The sequence below is a fragment of the Eptatretus burgeri genome, chromosome 6 (assembly GCF_056783735.1).
Source record: "Eptatretus burgeri isolate ZD-2024b chromosome 6, Ebu_testis_v1, whole genome shotgun sequence".
Classification (NCBI taxonomy): Eukaryota; Metazoa; Chordata; class Myxini; order Myxiniformes; family Myxinidae; genus Eptatretus; species Eptatretus burgeri.
The window spans coordinates 61,023,766-61,043,361 of NC_140966.1; the positions used below are offsets into that span (position 1 = coordinate 61,023,766).

General features: G+C 42.1%; 1 protein-coding gene across 3 annotated transcripts in view; it reads left to right on the forward strand.

Moving 5' to 3' along the window:
- Positions 1–1,594: 1,594 nt before the first annotated feature.
- Positions 1,595–19,596, forward strand: part of KIF2A (kinesin family member 2A) — a 66,527-nt gene continuing 48,525 nt past the window's right edge. Inside the window, exons 1-10 of one of the 3 annotated variants that reach the window (XM_085885301.1) lie at positions 1,595–1,816; positions 6,512–6,606; positions 8,166–8,294; positions 8,414–8,474; positions 12,349–12,414; positions 14,068–14,168; positions 16,236–16,331; positions 16,427–16,481; positions 16,952–17,114; positions 18,126–18,216. In XM_085885301.1, coding sequence (XP_085741427.1) covers positions 1,756–1,816; positions 6,512–6,606; positions 8,166–8,294; positions 8,414–8,474; positions 12,349–12,414; positions 14,068–14,168; positions 16,236–16,331; positions 16,427–16,481; positions 16,952–17,114; positions 18,126–18,216 — 918 coding nt within the window. In that variant the 5' untranslated portion in view covers positions 1,595–1,755. Of the gene's footprint in view, positions 1,817–6,511; positions 6,607–8,165; positions 8,295–8,413; positions 8,475–12,348; positions 12,490–14,067; positions 14,169–16,235; positions 16,332–16,426; positions 16,482–16,951; positions 17,115–18,125; positions 18,217–19,596 lie in introns of all 3 variants that reach the window. The other 2 variants (XM_085885299.1, XM_085885302.1) reach the window with 2 other exon arrangements.

Below are 19,596 nucleotides of genomic sequence, written 5' to 3' on the forward strand. Positions count from 1 at the left end.
GTCGGCTGGGGAAAGTTTAACCCGAGTTCTTGCGAACCGGTTGGTCACAGGTCAGGTCTGATGTTCGACTAGTTATGGCAGATATTTTGAATTTTTTTGGAGTTCATGGTGCCGGCGATAGCTCGCCTACTCTTCCGGTGTTTCACAGGCAGGATGATTCATCAGTGTGTGTAACATAACTCAGATGTAGGTTAAACGGAGCATCCCGTCTGCCAGGCAACGGTTTGTGGACGTGAAGGACGTCCTTCACGAAGAGTCGGCGATCTATCGCCGGTAACATGGCTAAATTCCAAATACCTGCCTTTACTACTGCTGGGAAGGCAATGGCAAACCACCCAGTTTCACCTTGCTGTGCCAACAAACTGTTTTGACAGCACTGACGCTCTGTAATATGGTATGGTACCTCAGAATACAAATACTGTAATCCGCGATTCGATGCCGTTCTGATAACGAACAAGGATATGTTTTGAAGAAGAAGAAGAAGGAGAAGGAGAAGGAGAAGGAGAAGGAGAAGGAGAAGGAGAAGGAGAAGGAGAAGGAGAAGGAGAAGGAGAAGGAGAAGGAGAAGGAGAAGAAGAAGAAGAAGAAGAAGAAGAAGAAGAAGAAGAAGAAGAAGAAGAAGAAGAAGAAGAAGAGGAGGGAATTTTAAAATGTGAGGAAGAAGAAGATTGATATTTTGATTTGTGAGGAAGAAGAAGATTGATATTTTGATTTGTGAGGAACAAGATTGATATTTTGATTTGTGAGCAAGAAGAAAATTGATATTTTGATTTGTGAGCAAGAAGAAGATTGATATTTTGATTTGTGAGGAACAAGATTGATATTTTGATTTGTGAGCAAGAAGAAGAAGATTGATATTGTGATTTGTGAGGAACAAGATTGATATTTTGATTTGTGAGGAAGAAGATTGATATTTTGATTTGTGAGGAAGAAGAAGATTGATATTTTGATTTGTGAGGAAGAAGATTGATATTTTGATTTGTGAGCAAGAAGAAGAAGATTGATATTGTGATTTGTGAGGAAGAAGATTGATATTTTGATTTGTGAGGAAGAAGAAGAAGATTGATATTGTCATTTGTGAGGAAGAAGAAGATTGATCTTTTGATTTGTGAGCAAGAAGAAGATTGATATTTTGATTTGTGAGGAACAAGATTGATATTTTGATTTGTGAGCAAGAAGAAGAAGATTGATATTGTGATTTGTGAGGAAGAAGATTGATATTTTGATTTGTAAGGAAGAAGAAGAAGATTGATATTGTGATTTGTGAGGAAGAAGATTGATATTGTGATTTGTAAGGAAGAAGAAGAAGATTGATATTGTGATTTGTGAGGAAGAAGAAGATTGATATTTTGATTTGTGAGGAAGAAGAAGACTGATATTTTGATTTGTGAGGAACAAGATTGATATTTTGATTTGTGAGGAAGAAGAAGATTGATATTTTGATTTGTGAGGAAGAAGATTGATATTTTGATTTGTGAGGAGGAAGAAGATTGATATTTTGAATTGTGAGGAAGAAAAAGATTGATATTTTTATTTGTGAGGAAGAAGAAGATTGATATTTTTATTTGTGAGGAAGAAGAAGATTGATATTTTTATTTGTGAGGAAGAAGAAGATTGATATTTGAACGCAGCTGTCCACGAATCCATTCGAGACCCCGTCGCGCGCAGCCTCGTTTGTGCGCATGCGCCGTAACTCGGGTGACCGTTAAAGGGAGAGAGGGCGCGGTGCGTTGGAACCTTGAGCCGAGTAGCAAGATGGCACTGGATTTCGGGCACTTACAGAACGGAAGCTACGTGAAAATCAAACGCAGCGATGGTGGGCTGCCGTCCATTTCCTTCCGTTGCTGGTTTTGCCGATGTTAATACTCTGGTGTTCTTTCAGCCGTTCTTGTTTACCGGCTGCGGCCTGCTTTTTCCTCAGCCCCCGGTCTCGCCTTGTCGTGTCGTGCGGCGTTTTGGCGCCTCGGTTCCGTCTTGTTATTCGCCTTGTTTTTCCGTTTTTATTTTGTCCTCGGATGTCATGGATAGTGCTGCTTCTAACTCGTATTCTATTTTTTATTTTTTGTTCAGTCTGCAGACAATGCGGCCGGGAGGGGGGTGGGGGTGGTGACGTTATTGTCCGGTGGGAGAGGTTATTGTTCCTCACTTCGGTCGGCGGGATACGTTCTCGCTGCTGTCCGACCGCATCGCCGTCGCTTTCCCAATTATTATGATTATTTTATTTTTTCGTTACAAGAGGAGTTTGTAGAAGAGCAAACGGTTTCGCTAAATGTCTCTTGACATTTGATGTCCGCGTTTGTAAATGGTCACCCCCAGCCCATTTGGTTTTGTTTATGATTGTCCCTTTAATTAACTCGACCACCGGAGGGGGAAGGGGGTTTTGTTTATGATCAAAATTATGATTCCACTATAGATCAAATTAATTATTTGTGCATTTCTATAACCGTGAGAACACTACTGCATATTACCTTCACAACAACTACACCGCCTTGAACAGGATCTCATCTGAAAAAATAAATAGTACCTCAACATTACCTTCATAACAACAACTACACCACCTAGAACAGGATCTCATCTAAAAAAAAAAATCAATATTACCTCAACATTACCTTCACAACAACTACACCGCCTTGAACGGGATATCATCTGAAAAAATAAATATTACCTCAACATTACCTTCACAACGACAACTACACCGCCGAGAACAGGATCTCATCTGAAAAATTAAATATTACCTCAACATTACCTTCACAACAACTACACCGCCTTGAACAGGATCTCATCTGAAAAAATAAATATTACCTCAACATTACCTTCATAACGACAACTACACTGCCTAGAACAGGATCTCATCTTAAAAAAAAATATTACCTCAACATTACCTTCACAACAACTACACTGCCTTGAACAGGATCTCATCTGAAAAAATAAATATTACCTCAACATTACCTTCACAACGACAACTACACCGCCGAGAACAGGATCTCATCTGAAAAATTAAATATTACCTCAACATTACCTTCACAACAACTACACCGCCTTGAACAGGATCTCATCTGAAAAAATAAATATTACCTCAACATTACCTTCATAACGACAACTACACTGCCTAGAACAGGATCTCATCTTAAAAAAAAAATATTACCTCAACATTACCTTCACAACAACTACACTGCCTTGAACAGGATCTCATCTGAAAAAATAAATATTACCTCAACATTACCTTCACAACGACAACTACACCACCTAGAACAGGATCTCATCTAAAAAAAAAAAATATATATATATATATTACCTCAACATTACCTTCACAACAACTACACCGCCTTGAACAGGATCTCATCTAAAAAAATAAATACTAGAAGCGAACGTAGAATTCTTCTTGCATTCGCTTCTGACTTTACTTGTAACTTGTTGACAACTGTATACGCAATTTCCGGTTACTTCGGCCTGGATTCGGGATCAGCGATCAAATAATGTAAATCACGATTAAAAATTATTTTTTGATGATGCGGGAGATATCTTTAATAAAATCAGTGGAGGAAATGTACACCATGTCTGATATTTGGGTCTTTCATGTCTCCGACGATGCTTTTATGTCCCGGCATGCATCATTCCCCATGACAAAAACCGGAAGCAAAAGGGTCATAGCCAACGACACGGATTCCAAATTGCCAGGGTATTGTGTTGTTGTTTCCTATTCTCTCATGTGCACACGTTAAGTATGAAGCTCTACGTTCGCTATAAAGCATATTTTAAAAACAAAAATAAATCTGAGCTGAGTTTCTAATTGGTTGCCCCCTGTTTTCTTGCTGGGTTTCTGATTGGCTGCCTTCTCCCCCCCTCCCCATTTACTTGCTGGGTTTCTGATTGGCTATCCCCCATTTACTTGCTGGGCTTGTAATTGGCTGTTCCCAATTTACTTGCTCATTTTCTGATTGGCTATCCCCCATTTACTTGCTGGGTTTCTGATTGGCTATCCCCCATTTACTTGCTGGGTTTGCAATTGGCTGCCCCCAGCTTCCAAGCTGCGTTGGTCAAGATTGATGCACCGGTAAATTGGGAGGTGGGATTTTGGTATGGTTAACGATGGTAGAAAAGATCATGGCTTTGAATAGAGTGTCATCTGAGATGGTGGTCAACAGCTGTCTTGAAGACCTGCAGGGAAGAATGACATGGAATAGGAAGTGTAAGTTGATTCTTCATGTGGAAAAAAGGAAAAAGAGGAACAAATGAGTGGAGATGAGCAGTGATCCTGGATTTTGATGGTTTCACCAGAAGGGGTTTGATTGTGGACCCGCTTGTATCTTGCAGAATCCTGGGAGGGGAGAGAGGAGGGAGGAGGGGGGAGAGGAGGAAGGGGGGGGAGAGGAGGGACGACGGGGGGGTGGGAGAGGAGGGAGGAAGGGGGAGAGGAGGGATGACGGGGGGGGGAGAGGAGGGAGGAGGACAAAAAAAATCATGGAAAGAGCAGAGTGCAATATCAGAAAGGAGGCGGTAGAATACAGAGAGACCACTGACCAGTCTGCGATGGCGAAGTGATCGACTAGTCTTCATTGGTGGAGATTCCAATGATCACGAAGGCCTTGGTTTCCACACCGTCAAGCTGAGCAAGGTGTGAGGCGGGGGGGGGCATTCCAGAGGGGCGAGCAGGACTCCATCAAGCTGTGGATAAAAGCCTTGTAGTCGGATTGGAATTAAGATGTGCCAAAGAAGGACTTTGTACAATGGAGAATGCCCAGTTTGCAACTGGCTTTGGAAGTCAACTTTGAAATGTGGTTTGCCCAAGAATGATCATGGCTGATCGTGAGACCCAGGAGTTTGAATGACTGAACTTACTCAAGGAGGTTGTTGAGAAAGTAGAAAGGAGGGTTTGCCAGACTATCCTTTTTGCAAGAGATAGAGTGTGTGTGATTTGTCAGGATTAAAGACATATTCCAAGTGTTTGAGCAGGATTTATTTGACTTCAGTGAAGATCTGGATATGAGAATTTTTTTTTTTAATTTTCCAAGTAATTCTTCACCATTGAGAGATGAGGCCAAAACGATATAAAGCATGATATTTAAAAAGGTTGTGGATGGATTATGACGTTACTAGTGGCATGTGTTAGGAAGGTAACAAGAGCAAGCTGATTAGATTTTTGGTTCGGGTGTGCATGCCGATCCAGCTTATCAATGGGATAGAAAACAAACTGTTCAGCCTGGCAGAGAGAGGTACGCGCTCGACCGATTTGCCATTGTTGTTTGCACCTTTAAAAAATATATTTTTTTAGCTGAGTTGTAAGCAGGTTGCTCTCGTTTTTCTGGTTGTGTTTATGGTGGCTCAGGCTCGCAGCTGGCGTGCCGGCTCGTGCTGTTCCCGAACTTATTGAGTTGCACTTCGAGTCGAGTTGAGTTTGGCTGTCAATTCAGAAAAGAGCTTGGATATTTTCCTGTCACATGAAATTAAGTGATTGCAGTATTTTTCAAGTGTGTGCGTGTGTTCGTATGTGAAATGGTTGTGTTCCAGAATGTTCATTTTGTTTCTCTTTGTGAGTTTCAAAGCTAAATGTCACCGTAATCGGACACAGTAACTGCTCCGCAGCTTGGATACCACTGTACCGTAATTGTAATATGTTGTAATACCTTGGACACTTTATTGTAACAGCGATTGTGCTGCCAAACAGCCGAGACGCTCCTAACCAGATTACGGGCCTTTCTTCGCCGCCTATACCGGGTTCAGTTGGAATGCCGGGTATCTTGCCTCGCCGATGTCATAATCCAACGTTGAACCCAAACAGTTCTTAACTGGTGAGATCCAGTGACAAACTCAAAATACCATACCCAGTGAATGTAACATGTTTATTGAAATATGCAGGGGAGAGCAAAGGAGTACAAACAACTGTGATGTCAGCCATGATGTGCATTAGCAGTTAGTGATCAGGCATTGCAGATTAGATTGAGGCTATGCCATGCAAATGATTTACGTATGCTTGACGCAATGAAAACTATTGGAGTTCCCAGCCGATCTGGGTCCCGGCAAATGTTTTTTGCTCCCGTGTCACAGCCCTTAGAGTTGGTTTCGGCCCAGGCTTTGCAAACAATTGTGTGCATTCCTGACTAACTAGTTTGTTCCGATTGTGTTGTCGTATGGCCAATATGCCCTCTCGTGTTGATTTTTGTGCCACGTCCTGGTATGGTCACAAGCATAGCCACTAGCATTAGAATTGTTTGCAGTTTTGGCTCCTGTTTCAAACGATTTACTAATTTGCTTCATTTGCAATGATCATGTTGACTGTCTGTCTTTAAAAAAAAAAAAAAAATATATATATATATATATATATATTTTATGATTATATTTATTTATATATATATATATATATATATATATATATATATTTTTTTTTTTAGATAGTTTCCCTTTATCAGCTCAAATATTAAATGCCCTGTTGGTTGATGACAGAAAATGTCCCTGAATTTTAAATGACTCGCTGAATCATTAATCTGATGTTGCATTGCTGGGATCTCTCCAGGGAGGATTCACCAAGCCATGGTGACTGTACTCAATCATGAAAATGAAAGTGTTACTGTGGAATGGTTTGAAAGTGGAGAGACTAAAGGCAAGGAGGTGAGTGTGACGTGGCTGTTTTCCCTCCACAAAATAATTTATAATTTTTTAATATTTATCTTTTTCTTTGTTTTTGTTTGTGCTGCTGTGAACTTTAAGCTTGGCTTTTTTTTTCCCCCTTCAACAGCACCCTGGGGCAAATTGTCTCATCCCCCATGTTGCATATTTTTGCATCATTCTCATCCTTGACACCTGATTGTGCTGCATTGTTTAGTTGTGCATATCTGTGGTCCAGAAAGGAATGTCTGCCAGAACTCAGCACTGGTGTGCCATTACTTAGGCTGCAGCTGAGTATGCATCGAGAGAAAGCATTGGGAAAATGCCTCCAGTTTGTAGCATCTTGTTAATCCTGCACATTCATATCTGCACAGCTTTTTTGCCATCAAAGGTTTAAAAGTTCTCTGTGCTGCTTAGAGGGTGTCTTGGTTACTTGTTCTCTTTGATGGCTGCATATATGCATGATTTCTTGTTGCAGCCTGCTCCCTTCTCCACTCCCCCCCCCCCAACCCCCATAACTCTTCACCTTTACCTACCTCTAAACATGAGGGGTGCTTCTGTGCATACTGATTGAATTCTCTTTTACTGCTCACTGCTCTTTTCTCGACAGTGGCTCGGTGCCAGAGCTATTCACAATGGTATTCGCTGTTCTCAATTTCAGAATCTGCTGTCCTCTGCTGATCCTTTCACTTTCTGGATGTTATCGGAGAAGGGGTTTTTTATTTATTTATTTATTTATTTGTTTGTTTGTCTATTTATCTGTTTATCTATTTATTTATCTGTCTATCCTTCCTCTCCTGGATTACCATTATTTCTGGCTCAGCTGTTTCAGGAACCAGCTGACCAGGCCTGATGTTTGCCTGTGGCAGTGATTTGAAATTTGTTCAGGGTGCTGGCAATAACCCAACATGCACTTCAAGAAAGACTGTGAACTTTAACATCCACAAATGATCAGTGCTGGCAGACTTGCTTCGTGACCTTTCAAAAGATAGAGCACACACGCATTGATGCCTCGTCTTCCATGTGGAGCACAAGTTTATAGTTCGGTTGAGATTCAAACCCAGGCCAGATAGCTCAGAATTGAGTGTGCATATCCCTCGGGCCTAGGCTATTCTGCTAACCAAGACTCGCACAGTTGAACGATTGGATTCAATTGGTGGTGTTTGGTTGAGGTGCATTGAGCAGGGGCCAGCAGCAATGATTTCAAAGTCGATATTCTGGTCCACTAACTTATATATTTTATCTTTACTTAATAGCTTGAAATATCTGAGTGCAAATGTAGATTTGACTATCAACTGGATGTAATTTTTTAGTTCTCTTCTATGCTGGAACTGTCATTGTGCTGCCTGTCTTATTTTCTTGATTGACTGTTTGTTTATTATTTTATTTTTGTGACTATGCACAGTGAGCATGTTGTGCATTGTGGATGTATTGCTTTTAATGGTGAATGAACATTCTCTAAAATATAAATGTAATCTGGCTTTTAGATTGAAGCATGATTACAAAGTTGTTAAAACGTAAATGCGTCTGGTGTGCTGACTACCCATCCGATCATCTTCCAGATCGATTTGGAAAGCATCTTTTCCCTTAACCCAGACCTTGCCTCGGTCAGTTCGGATACTTGTTCCGAGGCCGAGATTGTAATGCCACCACCTTCGGTGCCTTCCGTTAAAATTGCCAAGTCTGCGAAGGTGAGCTACGATCAGGTTGCAGTCTAATGATCAATTTGAGCTGTGCTGGTCGTTTTGGTTAAAAAAAAAAATGCAATTTGAAAAAAACCCTTGAGCATATACCGTCCACATCGTTACAGAACCGACGCACGATGATACCCACGAGGAACGAAGTGCATGCAAAGGAAAACAAGATATCAGGTGTGATTGGCAACTCTGCCGTTGAAGCTAAACTGGGATGATGCATCCTTTGGGCATATCGTGTGGTGATTCCATCAACTTGTGTTGCCCATTTTTGTTTTTGTTAATTATGCTGTTTGATGGAATTGGGAAATGTCGGTCGTAAAGTTGTTTGCTTTAAAAAAAAAGAAAGATTATAATCGAAGACTTGTGCAAAAAGGTTGTAAATGTATCTCATGTGGGATTAACATGTTTGGCGATGTATTTATTTTATTTTTTTGTTTTTTCTGGTGTATTTATTGATTTATTATTATTATTATTATTTTTGTGTACATCAACCTGCAAGGACATGCAATTTGTAAAATCTGGTCAAATTGCCACTATATGATGCCTGGTTCTCTGCCCTGCATGTATCTAGGGCCAAATTTGGTGAGGTGCATCAATTTGCTTTTATATCCTAGATAAGTCTCCTCCTCTGATGAAGCTCCCTCTCTTCTCTCACCCCACTAACTGTTCAGTCACTCCAAGATGCACAGCTTCTTTCAGTAACCCCTTTCTGGTTAACCTCCTAAATTTCTGGCTTTGGGCACACCTCCAACCCCTTTGTTCCTCTCTTTCTCCAGTTTGTGTCATTGCTTTCCCAAGACTGTTTGGTTGCACTCTTCATTCTGTGGCTTTAAGCGGGCAGTGCACTGCCATCTTGTTTGCCCCCCTGTGTCATCCCAGGATCTTTTCTACCACCCTCGTTAACCATACTCCACTTTATCCTCTTTCTTTTATCTTTATCTCGCTCTCGCTCTCGCTCTCGCTCTCGCTCTCTCTGTGTCTTCCGTGTCTCTTCTATCCAACTGTTGTCCGACCATCACTGCATTGCCTTAATCGTTTATTTATTTTTATTTTTTTTTCAATTTTATTTTATTTATCTCCACCTGTCAAAATTGGGAATATGGAATCAGGAAAAGCAACCACCTCATCCTCAAAACTTCATGTTCCCCCTTTCTGCCTCCTTCCTCACCGCATCCACTAAAGGCTTCCCCCTCACCTTGCTTGCACCTCTAAAACCTTCTCTTTCACTCCACACACTCAATCCTTTTCCCTCTCCCCACCTCCTCACCAAAGCCTCCCTTTACCATCCCAATGCTGCCTCCCCCATCCCTAACTGTGTGGACCTCAAACATCTGAGGTCTTCACTCTTACCTGACAGATCTCTCAATCCAGGCCACTGTCAATAAAGCAGACATCATCTGTTTATCAGCATCCTTCTTCCTCCCAGAGGACATCCCAGACTCTGCCTCTTGGTTTGTTATCTCTTCCGCTTTGATAGACCTGAACCATGCTCCGACAGTGGAGTTGCACTTTACATCAATAACTCCATTTTTTTACTGATCTTGCACCTCCCAAACCCCAGGAGTACCTCTGGCTGCAACATCTCTGCTCCCACCTCTTGTTCATCTGTTTAATGTGCCATCCCCCTTAACAGTGACCATTCCATCTACAACTCTCTCAGACAACATGGACAAACTTTAACCACTCATCCCAACTCTCTCTTCCTCGTATGTGATTACTCCAATTGTCACCATGCAGCTTGGTTGGGTGTTGGTACCTCTCATCAGCCATGGCACTTCAGGAAAGGACTTCTGTGATTCCATGGGGCTGACTCAATCTGTAAACTTTCTAACCCAGAATTCTCCCAATGGCAAATCCTCCCTTCTGGAATTGGTGATGACTAACTTTCCTGCAAAGGTCTCCTGCTCTTCCTTTGCTCCAATCGGTTCATCTGATCATATGCTTGTGAAAGTCGACATCTCTCTGGCTGTTCTCGGAGAACCACCTCAACGCCGGCGAGTCTGACATTTTGCGAGAGCAGATTGGCAGGGACTACAAGCAGCCCTCTTCAGGATTGTTTCCCATATCTACTGCCCCTGATGTTAACTCGTCCTGGGAATTCTTCAACAGGAACCTGCTTTCTCATGCACAGATTCATCCCATCTCATCTTCAAGTGTCCTACCTTTTTTTTCCTGCCCATGGGTCACTGAATCCTGTGGTGAGGCAGTTGCTCCCAAACAACTTGCCTTCTCTTCCTGAAAGGCAAATTAGACTGAAGGCAATCTCAGTACTTTCCAAAAAGTCTGCAACAAGTGTATCCACTCTCAGGAGTGAGAAAACAACATCTGCGCAACCTCAATGATGAACTTTCAAACTTGTCTTCCTCCCTTCCCTCACTTCCCTCCCTTCCAATGACACCACAGCTGACTCCGCTTGTGAAAAGGCTGAGCACCTCAATTTTGTTTGCTTCCGAATCTTGTGTTCCAAACCCCTCATTCGCAGTACCCAACTGCTCCTAGACTGTCTTTTGCACCTGAGAAGGTGAAGGTTCTTTCAACCCTCGACTCTGATTGCTATTCGACCGGATGGCATCAGCTCACGTGTCCTATAAACATACTCTGCTGGTCTTGCACATCCTCTGCACCACTTTTCACCCTATCATCTGTGCTCAGTCATCTTCCATCTGTTTGGAAATCTGCCAACATCACTGCACTGCATGGTGCAAAAAAGGTGCAAAAAAGGTGCAAAAACTGATCCATTCAACAGACCGATCAGCTTACTTCCATCATCAGCAAGGTTGTGGTAGCCTTCAACGCAGTTGATGTGAAAACCTTTTTATTCTCCAACAATCTCATCTCAGATCACCAATTTGGTTTCAGACCAGGTCACTCCACCTTGGACATGCTACTTTGACTCGCCCAACAATGAATGGAAGCCCTCATTGTCAGGCATGAGTTCAAGGTGGTCTCTGGATATATCTCGTGCTTTTTTGATCATCTGGCATCCCGCCTAACTCTCCCAAACTCCCTGCCTATGGCATCCATGGTCAACTCCACACATGGCTTAACTTCCTCTACTCTCGTAGCTAATGTGTGGCACTGAACGGAATCCTTTCATATCCTCTCCTTGTCAAGGCTGGAGTGCCCCAAGGCAGTGTTCTTGGCCCAATCCTATTTTGATATTCATGAATAATTATCTCTCTTACTCTCTGAAAAATCCTCTTTATCCATTTGCTGATGACCCCACCCTCTGCCATGACATCCCTCATCTTTCAGGTTGCAGCCTCTTCAGAACTTGGAAAAAAAATATCACAGGCTGGTAAAGCAATTGGAGTAAGTCTCAATCGATCCTGACAAATTGCACACACATTATCCTTCTCCAGAAGAAGAACCGTCTGGCACCCCGTCCCTCCGCCCCCCCCCCAATCTAATTTCTGAACCATCCTCTTGATGAAGTTCAGTCATTCAAACTCCTGGGTCTTACAATCAGCCATGATCTTTCTTGGACAAACTACATTTCAAAGTTGGCCTCCAATTTTTCGTTTTTCCTCCTTGGATTTCCTTCTCCATGCGTGCATGTTTCGGGTCCTATTTTTGTCTATTATATTCTGATCCGCTTGGTGTACTAGCTCTTCCACAAGCCTTTAATTTTTATGGGGGGGGGGGTGGAAACAAAAACAATTTTCACAATCTGTACACCTTTGGAATGGCAGTTCTCAACAAAATATTTGAGGCTGATGCTTATCTTCATTCCATGAGGTTGGATAAGATTCTAAAAAGAACCTCATTTTTGTATATCCCCTGTTGTTGTATTGAATAGCCACATTTACTTCTCATGGCCTTGTAGAGAATCTGATCCTGTTTTAATTGGATTTTTTTTTTGTACATGCTCTTCCCATGAGCTTTGAATCGCTGTTTCAAAATGGGTAAATAGAATGGCTTGTTTGTTTGTTTGTTTTCCTACTCTGGCTGACCTGCACTGTTGTACCTGTAGTTGTGAATTCATTTGTGCACTTTTCACAAGCGTACAATAAGCTGTCATATTTACTTCCAACCCACTTGTGCCCAGCCACGTCCTTCCGCCGGAGACCCAGTGGTGTCGTGGAATGTGGTGTTGGAGCGGAGGCACAGAACGGTAACCATAACGAGCAGCAGAGTGATACGTCTCTATCAAAAGAATTTCTTGCTAAGAATGAAGCTGCCGCACAAGGTGTGTTTTCTTTGTAATGTAATGTGGGGCTTGGTTGGATTCCTTTTACTCCAAACGGTTTAATAATTCACGGCTATGATTCTTCAGCAAGCCTTGTTTTAATTTTTTATCTTTTATAAACGTCTAGGCTTGTGGAGGAACCTAAACAGCAAAGGGCATCAGTTTACCAACTCGGGAAAGGCAGGTGAAGGTGAGGGGGAAGGATTGATGAGAGATGTTGAGTGGTTGGGCATAAAACAAGAATAACAATGGCCCAGAGAGGAAATTATGAGCATGTGTGGATGAACAAAGGTCGGTAACCACATGAGCTGGTGATGGGCAGTGCATTTGAAAGGCTAAAGTTGAGAGGACGAGATGAGACAATCGACAGAACAAGGGGATTGATAAATACACGAGGGTACCAGCCTGGAATTTGGGTGGATGAGCAAGTGAAGGTTTAAAAAAAATTATTATTATTTTGAGGTAAGGGAGGGCAGGAGGAGCAAGGCCAGAGGTAATTTACATAAAATGGAGTTCAGCAATTTCCTCATCGATGGTCGAGTCGGTGTCAGTTTCAAGAGCTATTCACAGAGATAAATGGCTTTAATCTCTTGCTTATGGTTCAGGGCATCTATTCACTGCTGTCAGAAAGGGTCACACATTCAAGGTGGATTAGCCAGGGCTGAGGCCAAACTGGTTGTGAGATTAGTGAAGTAGAGTTAGTGGTTTAAGTCAGCTGCAACTATGGGTTCCATTATCAGCCCATCCCCCATTCAGCAGGAGACGGGGTATTGCCATCACTTCTGTGTTTCTCCGGCCCATAACTTCTTTTTTTAACTGTTTGAGCTTTTGTCATCAAATTTTCAACAAAGCCTTGTTATGAGAAGATGGCAGTCAAATGAAGAATTTTGTCAAAAGGTCAAAGGTATTGTTTAACATTCGGAAGAAATAATCCTTATACAAAGCAGATGGGATTTGAATGTTCAGATGTTTTCCAGTTTTGCTTATGCGGCGAAGGCTCCCCTTTTAGAAGGTCTGTAGTTGAGGGGATCAGTTTTGGATACAAGTGATCTTGGTAACATTCTCAAATGGAGGAAGTTGCAAGTCCAATGAAGATTTGTGGGAAAATAGTGAGGGTACAATGGAACCAGAGTTCCTGAGGATTAGAGCACTTGTGCCATCAGGACTAGTTGTGGAAGAGTTGTTGACCTGGGTAGGAAACTTCTCCACCACAGTAGGGGAGAAGTCCACATCCTGTTGGGAACATTCTGTTGTGAGAAAAGGTTGGGTACAGGAAGGGACTTATTTGGGACCTTGGCTGTTTAAGGTTTCTGCTGTTTTAAATTGTTGTTGGTGTTGTGGGTTTTTTTTGGAGGGTGCCCCCCCCCCCCACAGCAACCACCATAACTCGGTCATTTATTTCTGGCATGCTTTCAATTTGTGGAACAGAGGGCAGTCAATGTGATTGTTTCCTAGTGTTGGTTGGGGGGGGGGGGGGGTGGGGTGGGAAGCAAGCATCAGTAAATTAACACAGATGCCTTATTCATCTGCACATTGTGACACATCTATGACCTCTGCTTGTAACCACTGTCCTCGCAGGCCGGAAGAAATCGAACTGTGTGAAGGAAGTGGAGAAGATGAGGAGGAACCGGGAAGAGAGGCGGTTACAGAACCAGGAGCTCCGAGACAAGAGAGCTCAAGTCTGTAACTGCACCCGACCTTTTATGATGTGCCTCTGTATAACAAGTGTAACATGCATGACCTTTTGGTTGATTACATGATCGATGGGGTGGTGTAATGATTTGGACGTGTTGCTACCATCACAGAGCTTGAGTTTTCCACTCTGACCTAAAGGAAGGAGGATATAAACTAGGCTTGGGGAACTTCTGGCTTGTGGGCCAGATATGGCCTACGGCAAGTTTTGATCTGGCTCATGTGGTTGTTTTGTTCGGTATTTTAAGTAGCCGTTATGGAGGACTTGCTGGCAGGATGGCCTGGAGGTATGCCGACGTTTATCTGAGCTGTCAAGCCTGAGTTTAAATATCGATCCAGCTATGACATTCCTTCCTGGTGTTGCATCAATGTTTGTGCGCCGTCCCTCGAATGGACGTTGAGCTAGGTGTCCTGTTTGCCAGCATTCGTTGGACGTTGAGGAACCCACAATGTCCTTCGCAACGAGAAGGCGAGCTATCGCCAGCACCGAACAAATTATAAATTCCTGCACTTGCAATCGAGTACCCTGTCAGCGTGTAAACCTGTCTAGGTTGTAACCTCCAGTGGCCGAGCCAATGAAACTGCCTCGGTAGCCCTGTGTGCCTCATGATGCAAGAATTATTATGCAGGAATATCAAAAGTCAAAATTAATGTCCAAAGAGATGTAACTAATTTAATTCCCATAAGTTGTACGCATTGTAACCATATTCACCACTACAAGTGACAGCATCATTCTTGGCAGTAAGTGAATAGGAAGACGGGAAGGACAAGCTTGGCAACCACACATGGCGTCTGTATCTTACTACGTATTATTGCCTGTTGACAATGCTGTTCAAGATAAAAGCGAGTACGAATATGAATTATCTTGTAGTATTATTGCCTTAAAACGTCGAAAGGGTTTGATAGAAAAAGTGGTGAAATGAGTGAATATTTACCTCTGCCACTGAAGGTGGATGGTGGTTGTTTTCACATTTGTCTGTCTTTGTTTGCTTGTCTATTTGTGTGCAGGATATCTCAAAAAGTTGATGGATTTGGATGAAATTTTGTGGACAGGTTCAGTGTGTGACAAGGACGAACTGATTAGATTTTGGGGAAGATCTGGATCTGGCGACAATTTTTTTTTTAAAGTGATTCTTCACCATTGAAAGATGGGGGCAAAAAATGATATATATATATATATATATATATATATATATAAATATATATATATATATATATATATATATATATATATATATATATATATATATATATATATATATATATATATATATATATATATATATATATATATCATGATATTTCAAAAATGTATTTGGCCCGTTGTGTTCTCGTGGATCAGGCATTACGTTGTGGAGGTTTGTGCTTGACCGAGTACCCTTTTCGTTTGTTTTATCATTGGCCGTGGTTGATATAATGAGCAGTGTTAAGAAGCATAAAGTGAATTGGAGTGCAGTGTCTTTTCTTAGTCAGAAAATCAGAATGATTAGTTACATTACTTATCTGCATATGTGCTGTTTAAATTCCTAACAGATCACACAGCATCTGGTTCACACCAAGATTAACAATAGCAGCTGTTACAGTCTGGACTCTGAGAGTTTCCCCCTCCCCCCCCCTCCTCCCCTGATGTAAACGATTAGAGTTTGACTAATGACCTGGAAAAAGAGAGTGTCTGGCTCACAACCTTTGGTCAGGTCTTTAAACAATCAGCTGGGTATTGATCTGCCTGCCTTGCTGAGGTTTCTTTGTAGGTAGTGAGAGTCAACATTTCATGGTTGACTTGAATGAATTGCAGGGCAACTATCAATGAGCATAAAAACTATTAGTACAAATCTGTGCTACATCGAATTCGAGATGAAACGTTTTATTGTCAAGGTAGTTACAGTTTATTTATTTGTTTTTCTTATTATTTTGTACTTTTTTTGAATAATGATCCATATGGCAATTATGAAGTTGAATATTTCTTCTTCTTTTTAAAATCAATTTATTTTATTTTATTATCTTTTCCTTCCTATTTGCAATTTATTCAAATTAATCTTTCTTCCATTCTTTAGGACATTGATTCAACCAACCCAAACTGGGAGTTCCTTGTCATGATAAGGGAATTCCGGTCGAGCCTTGATTACCGACCGCTGACTCTTGCTGACACTGTGAGTATACACGTTGATGTGTATTCCTTGTGAGCATGACTTTGCTAACACTGCTGCAATTTCCTGACCTTTTTTTTTGTTTCCTTCTCTTGTAGGCCGAGGAGCAAAGAATCTGTGTCTGCGTTCGGAAAAGACCTTTAAATAAGAAAGGTACATTTTGTTTTTGTTGTTTGTGGACACACTTTTGTGCCTGTTTACATGCTTATTTGTTTGTTTTTAAAGAGATGAATTGTTAGTCTGGTGTTGTGCAAATAGGTTGATGCATCTGCTTACACCGTCTATCAGAAGGACGTTAACCCAAAGGACCCCTCTGCCTGCACTTGTTGGAGGACCTTAAACCTAGCACTGTGCCTTTCCTGAAGAGTCGGCGAGTCATCGCCGGCACCTTGGCCAAATTCGAAGTCCCTGCCACCTTCAGTTTTTGGCCAGGTGGAACGTCGGCCTGGCCAGCCAGTTCACGGAAAGACTTGGGCCAAAAACTATCCCCAGCCAACCCCATAAGAAGGAAAAGGGGGATTAATGGCAGCAGTTGAAGTAGTGGTAAGAGTAGAAAGCTCACATGTCCTTTGAAAAAAAAATATATATATATATCCCTCGTTCTCATGTGCTTTCATCTATAGAGATGGGGAAGAAGGAGATCGACGTGATAACGGTGCCAAGCAAGGACATATTCATGGTTCACGAGCCGAAGCTGAAGGTCGATCTCACCAAATACCTGGAAAACCAGACCTTCCGCTTTGACTATGCATTCGATGAGAACGCAACCAATGAAATGGTGTACAGGTGTGGGTGGCATCCATTGTATTCCCTCTCCCCCTTTTGCATAAAAATACAAATTCTATAAAGTTTAACCTTGTTTTATCAGGTACCTCCTTTGTTCCAATATTGAGTTTGTGTATTATAAATTAGCGAGGTACCCTTGCTATGCACAGGAGGGAGCCCAAAAGCAAACGCCAAACCATGAACCAATAAATCCCAAATTCCTGTGATACCTTCAGTTGAATGTCAGCCATTGACAGCCGGTTCATGAAGGACTTGGGCAAAAAAGTTTCTGCAACTGACCCCAACCGAAGGAATGTGGGTAATATGTCCATGATGTCAATGGCAAAACTGCAAATTCTGAATCTGCGAATGTCATGGCTGGAAACCTCACATAATTTCCTTCTCGTTTCAACTTTATCTCCATATTTTCATTCCAATCACAAATTAATATGATTATACCATTGATATAACAACATCAATGTTTCAAACATTCCTGAGGTAAACAAATATATACCCCTTTTTGACGTTGCGTCCGGATAGGGAGCAGCTTTGTATGGAGCAAAACTCAAAATAATAATTTTTTATTGAAGTATTTATGAAATCTGCCACCCACCGTAGGACATGGGCTGGGACCCCAAAAACTTCCACTGAATGTTTGGCGGTGCGAGCCCCAAAACCGAGGGAGTAGTTCGGTGATAGACGAACAGACACTCCTGTTTTATAATATAGTTACTGTATATAATCCTGACTTGTGACAAACTAAAAATTGGTCCTCACTTAGTGTGGCAAGTATTCAACCAATCCAAGCTGTTTTTGAAGTCTCAATCACCTTGATCATTAATTATGCTTGTGTGTTTATCCTTTGTATTTCTGTCAAGTTGTACTTGTAAAATGCAAGTTGTTTATATCTACTTAGCCAGACATGCGTTTCCAAGTATGTCCCACAAATGAAGTTTTTACTGTGTATACGAAGACGATGGTCTTTAATTTTAATGATGGTAAAATGTTGTTTTTTTTATTTTCCTCTTTTAGGTTCACAGCACGGCCTCTTTTGGAGACCATTTTTGAAAAGGGAATGGCGACCTGCTTTGCGTACGGCCAAACGGGTAGTGGAAAAACTCACGTAAGATTCTGCTTTGAGAATGGAGAATATAGAAAATTTGACTCGTCATGTAGGGTGTGTATGTTGCCATGTCTGTATGCCTATGTAACATGTTGGTTCCATTTATAAAGAGAAATTGTAAGCTGTTGAAGTAATATCGTAGATAGGGATTTTTTATTTTTTATTTTTATTTTTTTATTTTTTTAAGCTCACCTGGAACAATGTTCCGGAGCGCTTATGGGATGACTCGTCATCCGTTCGTCCACAAATTCTTGCAACTGCTATGAAACTACACACAAGTTTGAAACTTTACCACAATGTTCATCACTGTGTATGGCATTAAAAATAAAAATAAAAATCTGGCCCTCAAGGGGGTCTTACAGGTGTTGCCCCCCAAAATAGATATTTGCTTTCTTCTCCGAAACTACACATGTAATTCCGATTAAAACCCCAGTTGGCAATCGATGCTCGCTTTCCATTAACCATTCTTTTTTTCCAACTTCAGTGCCAACTCATCCCTCTCACCCCTCCCTCTCAAAGCAACCGTCACACTCTTCTCCCTCACCTTTTCTCAAAAACTCCCCCCCTAACCTTTCTCCCTCAACTCTCCCCACTCATCCTTCTCTCACCCTTCTCCTACCATTCTTTCCCCTCCCTCACCGTCCGCGGTGGTGCCCCCCCCTCGCGACCACAAAGCTGCCTCCTTCCCCTGCCCTCTCACCTCTATCTCATCACTCCATCTCCTCAAATCCTCAACTGCCTTCTGCCCCCTTTCTTGCACCACAGAGCCTTTTCTCCTCATCTGGCCCCCTCCCCTAGCTATTCTGCAATCTCCCACTCTTTCAACAACTATCCTTACCTCCCCCCTCCCTTGTCCTATCCTCCCCCTCCCTCCCGTCCCCTGCACGCAAAGTCTCTTCCCCTCCCTCTTCATTAACAGTGTGGATCTCAAATATCTGGGGCCTTCGCTCAAACCTTACGGATCTTTACATTTAGGTTGCCACTGACAAACCAGACATAATCTGCCCAACACAAACTTTCCTCCCTCAAGACGTCTCTGACTCCCAAGTATTTCTCCCTGGTCATCACCGCTCCACTCGGTATGACAGACCTGAGCCTCGTCCTGGTGGAGGAGTTGGTCTCTTCATCAAAGTCTCTATTCCTCACTCTCCATGCACTGCCCTCACTCCCCCACACCCCCAGGAATACCTCTGGTTGCGGCTTCCCCTCCACTCCCACCTCATGTTTATATGTGTACTGTACCGTCCTCCAAACAGTGATGACTCCATTTACACCTCACTATCCGAAAACATGGACCAGCTTCTATCTTCTCATCCAAACTCTCTTCCTTATATGTGGTGACTTCAATTGCCATCATGCTCGTTGGCGAGATGTGGGTAC